General features: G+C 36.4%; 1 protein-coding gene across 1 annotated transcript; it reads right to left on the bottom strand.

Moving 5' to 3' along the window:
• Positions 1-11,882: 11,882 nt before the first annotated feature.
• Positions 11,883-12,827, bottom strand: LOC103205997 (olfactory receptor 2B6-like). The gene has a single exon (XM_007951439.1). The coding sequence runs from the start codon at positions 12,825-12,827 to the stop codon at positions 11,883-11,885; it is 945 nt and encodes a 314-aa protein (XP_007949630.1).
• Positions 12,828-14,587: the final 1,760 nt, after the last annotated feature.

Genomic DNA, 14,587 nt, shown 5'->3' with positions numbered 1-14,587 from the left:
TTTTTTTTTTTTTTTATGTGATGGATGATGTTGATTGTTTTTCTAATGTTGAACCATCTTTGCATCTCTGACATGAACCCCACTTGGTCATAATGCATTATGTTTTTGATATGTTGTCAGAGTCTATTGGCTAGGATTTTGTTGAAAGGTGTTTGCATCTCTTTCCTTTTTAGTGATGTCTTTGCCTGATTTTGGTATCAAGGTTATGCTTGTTACATATAATGAGCTTAAGAGGATCCTATCCTTTTCTATGCTCTGTAATAGTTTGAGTAGGATTGGTGTCAGTTCTTCTCTGAATGTTTGGTAGAATTCTCCAGTGAAATTGTCTGGGCCAGGACTTTTTTTTGTTGGTAATTTTTTTTATGACCTGTTCATTTTCTTCTTTTGTTATGGATCTGTTCAACTTTTCCACCTCAGTCTGTGTTAGTTTAGATAAGTAATTTGTTTCTAGAAATCTGTCCATTTCTTCTACATTTTCAAATTTGTTGGAGTACAGATCTTCAGAGTATCCTGATATTATCCTTTTCATTTCTGTTGGTTCTGTTGTGACATCACCCAATTCCTTTCTTATTCATATTATTTGTATTCTCTCTCTCTTTTCCTTTGTTAAATTTTCCAGTGGTTTCTCAATTTTACTAATCTTCAAAAAAAATCTTGTTTATTTTTTCTATTGTCTTTCTATTGTCTGTTTCATTTATTTCTGCTCAAATCTTTATTATTTATTTTCTTCTGATGACTGTAGGCTTTTTTTATTGCTCTGTTTCTAATTTTTTGAGATACTGGGTTAAGGTGTTGATTTTGCCTCTTCCTTCTTTTTTCATGTGTGCATTGATTGCTATAAATTGGCCTCTGATCACTGTTTTTGCTGTGTCCCAGAGATTTTGGTATGTTTTGTTTTCATTCTCATTTGATCTAAGTAATTTTTTTTTTTTCATTTTTATTTCTTCTATTACCCATTTTCCAGGAAGGTGTTATTCAGTTTCCATGTGTTTGGTCTTTTTCTGTTGATGTTCCTATTGTTGATTTCTAGTTTTATATCACTGTGATCTTAGCAGATGCCTTGCAGAGTTTCAATGTTTTAAAATTTATTAAGGCTTGCTTTCTGGTAGCATACTGGCTAAGGCACTTGACTGCTAACCAGAAGGCTGGTGGTTCAAATCTACCCACTTCTTCCAGCCACTCCTCGGAAGGAAGGTTGGGCAATCCTACTTCCATAGTGATACTGCCTTGGAAACCCAAGGAGGGGTCACTATGAGTCGAAGCCGACTCTCGATGGCACATAACAACAACAACAACAACAAGGCTTGCTTTATGGTCTAACATATCCTGGAGAATGTTCCATGTGCACTGAAAAACAATGCATATTGTGCTGTTGTTGGGTGAAGTACTCTACAGATGTCTATAAAGTCAAGCTGGTGGATTGTATTGTTTAGTTTTTCTGTGTCTTTGTTGAGTTTCTTTCCAGTTGTTCTATAGAAAGTGGTGTATTAAAGTCTTCTACTATGACTGTGGAGTCATCTTTTTCTTTTCAATGCCGTTAAAGTCTGATTTATGTATTTTGGGGCTTGTTCATTGAGTCCAGAGATATTTATTATAGTTATATCTTCTTGTCAGATTGATCCTTTAATCATTATATAATGTCTGTCTTTGTCTCTTATGGTGGTTTTTGTCTTAAAGTCAATTTGATCAGAAATCAATATTGCCACTCCTACTCTGTTTTGGTTGCAATTTGCTTGATATATCTTTTTCCAACCTTTGATTTTTAGTCTATTTTTGTCCTTGTCTCTAAGGTGTACCTCTTGTAGACAGCATATGGATGGGTTATATTTCCTTATCCAGTCTGCAACTTTCTATCTCTTGTTGTTGTTGTTGTTGTTATGTGCCGTCGAGTCGGCCCCGACTCATAGCGACCCCTCCTTGGGTTTCCGAGGCAGTGTCACTATGGAAGTAGGATTGCCCAACCTTCCTTCCGAGGAGTGGCTGGTGGGTTTGAACCGCCAGCCTTCTGGTGAGCAGTCAAGTGCTTTAGCCACTATGCTACCAGAGCTCCTATCTATCTCTTGAGTGGTGCATTTAATCCATTGCCATTCAATGTAATTATCGACAAGTATGAATTTGTTGCTGTCATTTTTTATGTGTTTTTCATAGTGTCCCTGGTTTCTTTGTTCATATAATTTTCTGTGCTGAACTCATTTTGTTTATGAATTGTGTTATTATTTCCTTTGTTGCTGTTGTTTTAGTGTTTGCTAAAAATTTTTACTTGTCCTCTTTTTTATTTTGATGTGAAAGTTTATTATTTTTCTTTGAGATAACCCTGTGATTTATAATTTTCTCCCCAAGTTTAGGACAGTCCATTCTATTTTGCAACTCTGTTGACTTCCTCACCATTTAAAAGTTCTGTAACCACTATTTTTTCCCTTTTTTTATTTTGTAGTTGTCCTCATTTGCTGGTTGATACTCTAGTTCCCTGTTTGTAATCTTGTAAGCTTATTTTATTTTGGCTACTTCCTTAAATGTGTTGGTTTGTGGGTTACATCATAATATGTATTAATGGTCAGTCATTGTTTGCTGTTATTGGTTCTCTGTTCAAAGGGGTCCCTTTAGTATTTCTTGTAAGGTTGGTCTGGTTTTAAAAAATTCCTTTAATTTTCCTTATCTGGAAATCTCCTAATTTCACCATCATATTTGAGGGGTAATTTTGCTGGGTATATAATTCTTGGTTGGAATTTTTTCTCTTTCAGGGTTTTATATATACCATCCCATTGCCTTCTTGCCTGCATGGTTTCTGCTGAGAAACCATGAGGTTAGTTTTATTGCTTGCCCTTTGTAAGTAACTTTTTTGTTTTTGCCGTGCTGCTTTCAGGATTCTTTCTTTGTCCTTGGTTTTGATGAGTTTGATAATGATGGGTCTTGGTGTTTTCTTTTGGGATCTCTACTGTTTGGGGTTTTTGGACTTCCTGAATGGATGTATTCTCATCTTTCATCATATCAGGGAAGTTCTCTTCCAACGAATCTTGGACAATTTTCTCAGTGGTTTTATTTTTTTCTTTCTGTTCTGGAATTCCAATTACATGTAGATTATTTCTTTTGATGGTATCCCACATGAATCTTAGGCTTTCTTCATTTTGTTTTGATCATTTTTCTGATTGATCCCTTTCCAAAGAAGTATTCAGGCACTTGTCTTCTGTCTCATTAATTCTGTCTTCCATTGCATCAATTCTACTCCTTTGTCCTTTCAATGTGTTATCTATTTCTGAAAATTTAGTATTAATCTTCTGGATTTCTATCTGTAGATTTTGTATCATTTATAATTTTTCATTTATTTTAGCATTTTGTTCTTGTAATTTCTTCCAAAATTGTTCTAGGGTTCTTTCTGTATTTTCCTTAATTTTGTCAATATTTTCCATGATCAGTCTCTCAATGCATTGAAAGTACCTAAATATAGTTCTTTTGAATTCCTTATCAGGGAGTTCCAATGCTTCTTCTTCCTCAGGAATGTATTCTGGGTCTGTATCCTGCTCCCTGTTTCTACTGCTTTAGCTTTCTTCTTTGTGTGGACCATGATGATCCATTTTCTCCAAGACATTGTGACTTTGTTGTATTTATATCTCTTTGGTGATTGTATGTTGGAGTGATTCACCCATTATTTTAGTTTTCTTTGTTCTTTTTTTGAGGGGGATGTATCTGAATCAGCAGTGTACTGTGCTCCTCTATTCACTAGTTGGCAGCACTTATGCACTCACCACCTGTCTCATGGTGGGTGTGATAGAGAATGAGAGTGGCTGCACAGACCTCTGTTAACTGTTTGTGAAGAGCAATTAAGGGTGAGTCAGGCTTTTATTGGTGGTCATGTATCATTTGCCAATTTGTGCAGAAGGAAGTGGTGGTTCTCAGTCAGTAAGTGGAGCTGCAGGAGCTGCAGGTATGATTGGGCCATATGGGCATGGTTGCTGTCTCCCACTCAGACAAAAACAGCGATTGAAAAATCATTGGAAAACTAAAAACAAGAAGACAAAAACACACATTGTGTAAACACACAGAAAAAATCCCCAAAAAGAGAAAAAAAAGAAAAAAAAGAGGTGCTATAAAGGGTTATAATATTTTTGAATAAATACTTTAAAAAAAAAAAAGAAATATGGATAGAAAAAGAAGGGGAATCTGCAATATCTGGGGAGGAAGGAATAACAGAAAAGAAGTAGAGTAGGATAAAAATGAAGAAAAAATGGTAAAAATGCAAAAGGACAAACAAGGAATGGGAAGAACCACAAGAAAGAAAGAAATGGGAACCAGGAAAAGGGAAGAGAGAAAAAGCCAATAGCTAGAACCTGGGAATGAAGAAGAAAGAATATAATAAAAAGGACAAAAAAAGAAAATAATAACAATAATAATTTTAAAACAGACAAAAACAAACAAACTAAGAAAAAGAAAGAAAAAAAAAAGAAAAAAAACCTGGGCAATGTGGGAAAGGACACACAGGCTCTTGGATGGAATTTCTGCTTGCCCAGAAAGTGGGTAGGAGTGAGGGATGGCTGCACCTCCATTCACCAAGAGAGCATGGGATATAAGAGTAAAAAGGAAAATGCACATCTTTCCAGTCCTCAGTGCCTGGAATGTCCCTGCAGTCCCCAACAAGTGGAGCCTATTCTTAGGTTCCTGGAATCTGAGTGAATGGTGTTGCTTTAAATATCCAAAATGGTCAAACTGCTTGTAAATATTCAAAATGCCTCTGCCCTCTGGACAGGCAAAATTCCCGTCTCCCTCTTTATTGCTACCCCTGGCTAGCAGGGCCAATTTTTAGGTTACTTCTTAGGTCCTAACACCACTTGGCAATATTCAAGCTGACCATTCTGTCAGGGTTGCTGACAGACCGTAGCTCCATATGTCTCCTTTTTCAATGTTTTCATGCAAGTTCTTCTACTAATTGGAGTTTAGTCCACTTCTGTATTCTTCCTTTGAAAACTCAGGGCTCCAGAATTATCTTCTGTATCTGTGTTAATTGGTTTCCCTTTTCTTTGTCGAAGAGGGTCTGTGTAGTTTGTTTGCCTATTCCTCCATCTTACCGGAACCAGTCTCTACTGTTCATTCACCTTAGAGGCCTATCTATAGTTTGGCTGAAAGATGAGATACTGTGGTTGGGTTCAGTTACTGGCTGGAAGAGTGTTTAAGGGCCATAATCTCAGAAGTTCCACTGGTTTTCCTCAGACTAGAAATCCTGGTGCATGTTTTTTTCTTTTAAATCATTTTCCCTTTTATTCCATATTTGTGCCCACTCTATCTATTTGGGACCTTCTATTGTGATCCCTTCCAGAGAGTTCAGCAGTGGTAGTGGTAGCCTGGCACCATCTAGTTCTTCTGGTCTCATTGTCCTGGAGGCTGGGGTTCAAGTGGGACATTAGTCCTTGGACTAAATGATTCATTGCATTTTCTTTGCTCTGGGCAGGAGAGACCAATAGTTGCACCATAGATGTTTGACCACAAGCTTTTATGATCCCAGTCACTACTCACCAAAGTAAGATGTAGAACATCATCTTTGAGGGCTATGTTATGCCACTTGGTCCTAGTTTCCCTTGAGATTATGGTCCTGAGGCCCCATGCCCTCACATTCTTTGGTTGACTGATAAGTTTTCATAACAGTGCCCCTGTGTGCTCTACTACATTCATGGATATATTTGCAGCACATATAAGTACGTTGGTAGTGATATCCTTTGTCAAACCTATATATATTCATGGGTATAGTCTCATTCACCTTCCCACCCTTTTCAGCTTGAGTGGCTATCCATGTATCCACTCATAGATTATTGCTATTACTGTTATTGTAGGACTGTGTATGTAACAGTATTCATCTTTATTACCTTTAACTCTTGTGCTCCTCCCTGTGTCTTCTACTGCCTTAATCATTTTGTGCTGAATTCCCTGTATATTGTTACTGCATATTATCATTCCTTTCAAGCAAGTTATTATGTGTCTACTTTCTAATTAGTGATTTACCCTCTTTTCCCTGCTGTTCTTGGTAGCTCTCAAATAATGATTCTTCCTCTGCATAAAATTTTTCTTAACTTTTGATGGTAGTGGCTTTATAGAGTATTTTCCTTTCATAATTTACTAAATTCTCTCTGCATAACATCCTCTAGGTTCATCCATGTTATGAAGTGTTTCACAGATTCATTGTTATTCTTTAACTTTGCTTATTATTCCACTCTGTGTATGTATCATGATTTGCTTATCCATTCATCTGTTGAGGACACTTGGGTTGTTTCCAACTTTTTTCCCCATCTTTATGCTATTGTGGATAATGCTGTGATAAACATGGGTATACATGTATCTATTTGTGTCGTGGCTCTTATTTCTCTAGGATATAGACCTAGTCATGGGATTGCTGGATCATATGTTATTTCCATTTCCAACTTCTTAAGAAATACTGAACCACTTTTCACTGTGGTTGTGCATTTTGTCATTCCCACATACAGTGTCTGAGGGTTCCAGTTTTTCCACACCCTCACCAGCACTTATTTATTTATTTTTAACTTCATTATTAATGCTGTGATGAGATGATATCCCATTGTTGTTTTGATTTCCATCTCTCTAAAGGCTAATGATCAAGAGCATTTCCTCTTGTGTTTGTTAGCCACCTGAGTGCTGAATGTCTTTTTTGGTGAAGTGTCTGTTCTTAATCTCAGCTACTTTTAATTGATTGTCTTTTTGTTGTTAAGATGTTGAAGTTTTCTATAAATTTCAGAGATCAGTCTCTTATCCTATATATTGATGCCAAATTTTTTTCTCAGTTCTCAAGTTTTCTTCTTGCTCTTTTGGTAAAGTCTTATGATGCACATAAATGTTTAATTTTTAGGAGGTCCCAGTCATCTAGTTTGCCATCCACTGTCTGTGCATTTTTAGTTATGTTTGATAATGCATATATGCTGTATATTATGGTCCTTAAGTTCGCTCCTATTTTTAATTTGATGATCTGTATGACTTCAGATTTTATATTTTTGTCTTTGATCTATCTTGGGTTAGTTTTGAATATGGTGAGAGATTGGGACCTTGTTTCATTTCCCTAGAAATTATATTCAGCTTTGCCAAGACCACTTTATAGCAAGACTCTCTCTTCCCCATTTAAGGAGTTTTGGCTTTTTGTTAAAGATCAATTCTCCATAGGCGAATAGATTTACTTCTGGGTTCTGGATTTAGTTCCATTGTTCTATGTGTCTGTCATTGCACAAACATGAGGCTGTTTTGATCACTGTAGTGATACACCATAGATTTTGCTCCTACTTTGTTTTTCTTCTTTAGTAGTGCTTTGCTTATCTGGAGTCTCTTTCCTTTCTTATAACATTGGTGATTGGTTTTTCCATCTCTTTAAAGAATGGTGATGAGATCCAGAAAAGATTGAATTATATCTGTAGATTGCTTTGGAGAGTATTGCCATTTTTACAATGTTAAGTCTTCTCATCCATGAGCATGATATATTCTTTCATTTATATAAGTCTCTTTTGATTTCTTGTAACAGTGTCTTATAATTTTCTTTGTATAAGTCTTTTGAATCTCTAGTTAGATTTACTCCTAAGTACTTTACATTTTAGGAGCTCTGGTAGCATAGTGTCTAAGGCACTTGACCTCTAACCAGAAGGCTGGCAGTTCAAACCCACCAGCCACTCCTCGGAAGGAAGATGGGGCAATCTACTTTCCTAGTGATACTTCCTCGGAAACCCAAGGAGGGGTCGCTATGAGTCGGGGCCAACTTGATGGCAAATAACAACAACAACAACACTTTACATTTTAGTGGCTAGGCTGGTGGTTTAAACACACCAACCATTCCTCAGAAGAAAGGCTGGGCAATCTACTTCAATAGAGATACCTCCTCGGAAACCCAAGGAGGGGTTGCTATGAGTCAGAACAGACTCCACAGCAATGAGTTTGTTTTTTTTTTTTTTTAATGTAAATGGTATTGTTTTCCCTTTCAGCGTTCTCGTTGTTAATGTAGAGGAATTCAACTGATTTTTGTAAGTTGATCTTGTATCCTGCACCATTTCTGAATCCTTCTAGTAGTAATTTTCTTGTTGAGTCTCTATGATTTTCTATATACAGCATCATACCATCTTCAAATTGAGATTGTTTTACTTCTTTGGCAATTAGGATGCCTTTTATTTTCCTTTCTTGCCTATTACCCTGGCTAGGACTTTCAATACAATATCGAATAAGAGTTAGAAATATATTCCTTTAATTCACCAAACCAAACTCACTGCTATCGAATTGATTCTGACTCAGTGACCCTTTTTGATTTCCAAGGTGGTAAATTCTTTCAGAAGTAGATTTCTCAGTTTTCCATCCATGGAGTGGCTTGTGGTTTGAACTGTACAATGAGCTATTTTCTTAATATATATTAGAATATATTTTATTTCATATTGTTATGAGATTTCATGTAAAATGAATCATGAGATGAGCAAAGGACTGTGACTGAAAAGCTTTTGTAATGCCTAGGATGCTTTCCCAGATTACATTAGACTTGAAGAAGCAGACACTCCTTCTCTTGAATAACCATGGGCCTTTTATTTTTGCAAAAGCCTTTTCTCCATGTTCTAACTTCATCTGCCTACCCACCGAGGGCCACAGAAAGTGGAAGGGATCATTACATTTAATGGGCAGGAAATAGAGTTTTGCACTGATCTTTTTAAAAGGAGAAATTGGAAGGGTTGAAGTGGTCTTTGAAAAGAAGGAGGCAGCTCTAGATCCAATTATGTTGGGTCTGTTTACTGAACACCTACCACGTACAAAATATGGTCCTAGGTAATGTGCAGGATACAAACAAGAATATCACATGGGCTTGGAAAAAACTTGTCTTGAAAGAGAACTCTACATGATGAAGCATTCAAATAAGATCTGTCTGAGAAGAGGACACCTCACAAGGTTAGAGTTTACCAGTATTGTGAAAAGAAGCAATTTTAAGACATAGCTGAATATGTTGAATTGGAAAAGACCAGAAGTCATGCTGATACATGGGGAAGAAGGGGAAATTAATATGAAATATTCTATCTGTATCACGTAGAAATCCCAGTATATCAGAGTATCTTCTCTTTATAGGGAGATTTTATCCCTGTTTTGTGTTAGATTCCAGTTTCAATATTTACAATTTCCAATATTCATAATTTGGGGCAGTCTGTTGAAATCAGATAGATGATTAGGATTCCCAGTCAGATATTAATCTAATTCAGATCCTAGACTTCACACTATCAGTGTATTTATTATAAAAGAAAAAAATTAAGTAATCTGGTAAAACACCCCAGAAGATTTTCAGAAGATTGTTCATGTTTATCAATACCTTATTAAAGAAGCTTAATCCATTATTTTGAAATAATTACAATGAACTGAAATAAGTAAAAATGACTAAATGCTTTTATAGATGAATGGCAATTGGAAAAGAATAATTTCATTAAGAAAGCTTTGGGAATTAAGAGAATAGGGAAATATGATCTATTATTGATTGTACTGATGACTCAGAATGAGTGCTTAATTAATGATTTCATAAATCATCAAATAGAAATAATGTGGAACTATATGAATTTCAAATTAATAATTTATCATTTATTTTATGGGACACAATATTAAATTCAATATCCTGTAGAAGAAATGACTAAAAGCACTTTAAAATATTATATCAAGTTTTCCTACTCTCTCTCTTATACATGCACACATTTATTTTCTCATTTTTGCCTAAAGTTATGGTCCCTTTCCTTCATAATATCATTAATTTATGAATAATCAGATTTTATTCTTGAAAGACTTTGCCATCAATTTGACATTTTAATAATCCTTTTAGTAAACAATTTTAAATTGCCTCCGTAATTCTTAGTTTTCAATAACTTTTGCCCTTATCTATATTACTTCCTTAATTCCACTTTATTTGAGATTTTTCTATATATTATTAATTTGTTTAAGTTAGATACTCATGTCAACATTTAGAACATTCTTGTATCCTAATGTAAGTATGTAAGGATATAAATTATCATCAAAGTATTGGTTTAGCTTCTTCTCATGCTTTTAATGAATAATACTTATGCCACGCCTTTAAATGTCAAAGACTATTTTCTGATTGCCTCTCACTATCTTGGTAATTTACATTCCCTTTCCTGAATATTAGCAAGATTAGACTCCTTTTAAATATTGATCATCAATTCATATCACCTGTTCAGAGAATTTTAAATATTTCCATATGGATATTCTGTTGTTTCCACACAGTTTATTCGGAAGACCATCCTTTCCCCACTGCATTGGAGTGGTATATTTATCAAAAATCTGATAATAGTGTATATGTGAGTTTGGATCTGGATATTCTTTTCTGTACCACTGTACTTTTTGACAACCATGGCATTATAATATGTTTTGTTATATGATATTCAAGTTAAGACATGTGTTAGTATTGTCATTTGGTGGCAAACAAACTAATCGAAGATAATAAATTATACCTTCCCAAAAAACAGACAGCTTGTACTTCACACTGACAATGGATAGTCAGAAGCATCGTGGAACATACATACATATACCCATCAGGTAAGTATGAGATTTGATTTGCATTTCAGAAAAAGAAAATGAGCTTTTGTTGAACTGATACTCTATTTTTTTTCTAGGCATTTCTGGATAACATGTATTTATGATGGAATTTACAGCCAGGGGCTTTTTTTTTTTTTTTTTTTTTGAATAAAGCTAATAGATCAACCAAGGTTTTGAATTAGAGACAAAGTTCCATCAACCCCTACACTGAAAATTGAATAATTTGCTCAGTCAAGTGACTTCCCTGTCAATCATGTAAATCACTAATATTTAGTTTTCTTAAGTTAGATTACTTTCCACCTTTATTTTTCCCACCACTGTTGACTGTCTAAGGCACACTCCCAGTTTTTTCTCTCCTCACAGAGTAAGATCCATTTGTATTGCTGTCAACCTCATTGTTGTTTAACAAGACTGCATAAGACTGACCAAAGTTTTGGAGAAAAAAAACTCTTAAAATCACCAGCTCTAAATTTTTCATGGATTTCTATTCCCGTATTTTATCTTACATGCACATAACTTAGTTATCTTTTTATTTAAGTTGCTCTTGTGTTTTTTTTTGTTTTGTCTTGTTTTTTTTAAAGCGTTTTTGTGTGCCTGTTGCTTTTGTTGTTATGTGCCCTTGAGTCAGATCCAACTCATAACAACTCCTCCTTGCATTTCTGGGGCAGTATCACTATGGTAACAGATTACCCAACCTTCTTTCTGAGGTTGTGTGCCTAGTTGAATAGAATTGAACTGCCTCATAGTGCTTTCTAGGCTACAATCTTTACAGGAGCAAATCACCAAGTCTTTCTTCCCATAGAGACACTGGTGAATTAGAACTACTAACTTTTTGATTAGCAGCTAAGCACTTTAAAATTGCACCAATAGGGCCCCTTTAAAAAAGTCTTAAGTGGGTAATATATTTGGACACTGAATGTTGGAAGATTACTAAATCATGTCAGCACACATTGATTCAATTTAGCTCAAGATAGTAGTAGCATGGTTTTCTAAGACAGGCTTATGTTTCATTTACTTGGAATTCATTTATGAATAATTTAAGTCAAATATACAACTCTCTAGATATCTTTTTCTCAATATATTACACTATTGTCTCCCTGAGATTGAGGTAGCCAGTAATTAATGTAGGGAGGAAAGTGACATGACTTGTTGGGGTTCAATTTTGCAAAACATACATTCTAATAATTGGATAAGCCATGTAGAAATTGTTTATTTCTTGGTCCTGTTTGATTCATGAAATTTATGCAACTTGATGCCCTGTTCTTCATCAATTCTATGTGCTACATCTTGTTTGAAAGGCAAATACATCCTTTCAGCATCTTAAATCCTTTCAGCGATCATCTTGTTTTGACCCAAAACTCCTTGGTCAGTGCCCTTTGAAGGGAAGCCTTCACATCCTTGTTCCTCAATGTATAGATAAATGGGTTGAGGGTAGGTGTGACAATTCCATAGAAGAGAGCCATGATCTTCCCTCTGTCATGAGAATAACTGGAGGGAGGCTGCACATACATAGTGCTGCATGGAAAGTAGAAGAGGGAGACCACCAACAAATGTGAAGCACACGTATTGAAGGCCTTCCAGCGACTCTCTGTAGAGTGAATTTTCATTACTGCCCGAACAATGAACATATAAATGCCTATGATGAGGGTGAGGGGCACCAGGAGCAGCAAAGCCCCTAAGACATTGAGCTCAGCCTCATTCACACGAGTATCTGTACAGGCTAGTTTCAAAAGAGCAGGAACTTCACAGAGGAAATGAGGCATCACTCTCCGTCCACATCTTGGAGTCACCACTGTGAGAGTGGACTGGACAAGGGAGTTAGCAAAACCACTAATCCAGGTCCCAGAAGCCATGTGGATACAACGTTCCTGGTTCATGATGAGTGGGTAATGAAGGGGCTTGCAAATAGCAGCATAACGATCAAAGGCCATAATGGCTAGAAGTATACACTCAGTAGAACCCAAGGCCAAGGCAATATAGAGTTGAGCAATGCAACCACCATAGCTAATGGTCTTTTCTTTTCCTCTGAGGTTGACTAGCATTTGTGGGACAGTGCTGGTGGTATAAGAGAGATCCAGAAAGGATAGATTTGAGACAAAAAAGTACATGGGACTGTCAAGCTGAGGATCTAGGTGGGAAACTAAGATAATGGAAATATTTCCAAATAGGGCAAAGATGTAAGCCACTAGAAAGATGACAAAAAGTGGTGTCTCAAGCCAGGGGTGTTCAGAGAAGCCCAGTAAGATGAAATCATTCAGTAAGCTCTGGCTGTTGTTCCACATTTTGGCACAGTTAGATTAGACTCCAGGTGATACCCCTAAATATCCACTGCTGGGAATGGGTATCAATGATAAAAAGAAGCCACTGACAATTAGGGACCAGAGATGCTGAAATGAAATTCTCACTTTTCCACTAATCTATATCTATATCCTGATTACGGTAAAATGATGCCATTTTCATCTATTGCCTGATTAAGAGAAATTGTTGAATCAATATTGTCAACGCAATGTGGAAATATCTTTGAGACAATAATAAACAAAACACTGGCAAAGTAGTTGGGAAATCTTCCTTATTTCATGAGTGTTTCCAAAATGTTTCACATCTTTTGGATTTTGATATCTTCTAAAAGTCACAACACTTCTATCATCAGCTGTACATGTCATGGATATTTAATGGTGACAACTGAATGTAGATTTAAACAGGTTGAGTGAAGGCAGAGCTTCCTAAACAAAGACTGACAAGAGGAACTATGAAGATGAAAGGTGAATCAACAGCTAAGGGTAGAACCAAGGCATCTTGGCTTCTTAATCTTGTTCACATTGACCCCAGTCAGAAGCATCATGGAACTGCAGCACTTAAGAGAATCTGTACCGTGAAAGGATAGAATATCAGGACTCCTTTTATTCCTTCCAAGCTTTAATTCAATAGTGATTTTCATGAGAGTTTTAAAAAGGAAAAAAACAAGCAAAAAAAAAAAAATATATATATATATATATATATGGGAGCTCTGGTAGCATAGTGCCTAAGGCACTTGACTGCTAACCAGAAGGCTGGCGGTTCAAACCCACCAGCCACTCCTCGGAAGGAAGGTTGGGCAATCCTACTTCCGTAGTGATACTGCCTTGGAAACCCAAGGAGGGGTCGCTATGAGTCGGGTCTGACTCCAGGGCACATAACAACAACAACAACATACACATATATATATTTAGGCAAAACCAATATGTTTCAGCTCACTGTAAAAAGGTTATTTTTAAAATACCCAGTCAAGGTCTATGGGATTTTAACCTCTGTGTGAACTCAGCAGAGTTTGAAACATTTGGGAACTTAAAATTTGGGACTTTATAACAATTTGTAATGCCTTAGGATAATCATCAGCTCATACATACTTAAATATTTTCCCTTCATTTTCTCTTATTTATTCTCATTTCTTTCTCATTAGTTCTACTGCTTCTACCACCTGAGGTGTCAGTATCTTACTCTTCCCTCATATAAGCCACACAATTCCTTATCTGAAGATTAACTCCAATCACTAATTTTTCCTTCGTCTAAATTCTTAACTTTATTTTTATTTAACTCCAATAATACGGTAAATTTGTCTTTTCTCTCTCTCTCTCTTTATATATATGTATATATATATATATATATATATATATGGGAGCTCTGGTAGCATAGTGGCTAAGGCACTTGACTGCTAACCAGACGGCTGGCGGTTCAAACCCACCAGCCACTCCTCGGAAGGAAGGTTGGGCAATCCTACTTCCGTAGTGATACTGCCTCGGAAACCCAAGGAGGGGTCGCTATGAGTCGGGGCCGACTTGACGGCACATAACAACACCAACAATGGGGTTACTGGAGCTCTGGTAGCGTAGTGCCTAAGGCACTTGACTGCTAACCAGAAGGCTGGCAGTTCAAACCCACCAGCCACTCCTCGGAAGGAAGGTTGGGCAATCCTACTTCCGTAGTGATACTGCCTCGGAAACCCAAGGAGGGGTCGCTATGAGTCGGGTCTGACTCCAGGGCACATAACAACAACAACAAAAAC

The sequence above is a fragment of the Orycteropus afer genome, unplaced genomic scaffold (assembly GCF_000298275.1).
Source record: "Orycteropus afer afer isolate SDZICR_OR568_19922 unplaced genomic scaffold, OryAfe1.0 scaffold00294, whole genome shotgun sequence".
In the NCBI taxonomy this organism is placed as follows: domain Eukaryota; kingdom Metazoa; phylum Chordata; class Mammalia; order Tubulidentata; family Orycteropodidae; genus Orycteropus; species Orycteropus afer.
The sequence above is the reverse complement of the archived record's forward strand: the minus strand, read 5'-3'. Positions and strand labels throughout refer to the sequence as shown.

What these genes read in the sequence shown, in the direction of transcription:
- LOC103205997 (XM_007951439.1), bottom strand. Translation starts at nt 12,827, where the DNA reads ATGTGGAACAACAGCCAGAGCTTACTGAATGATTTCATCTTACTGGGC.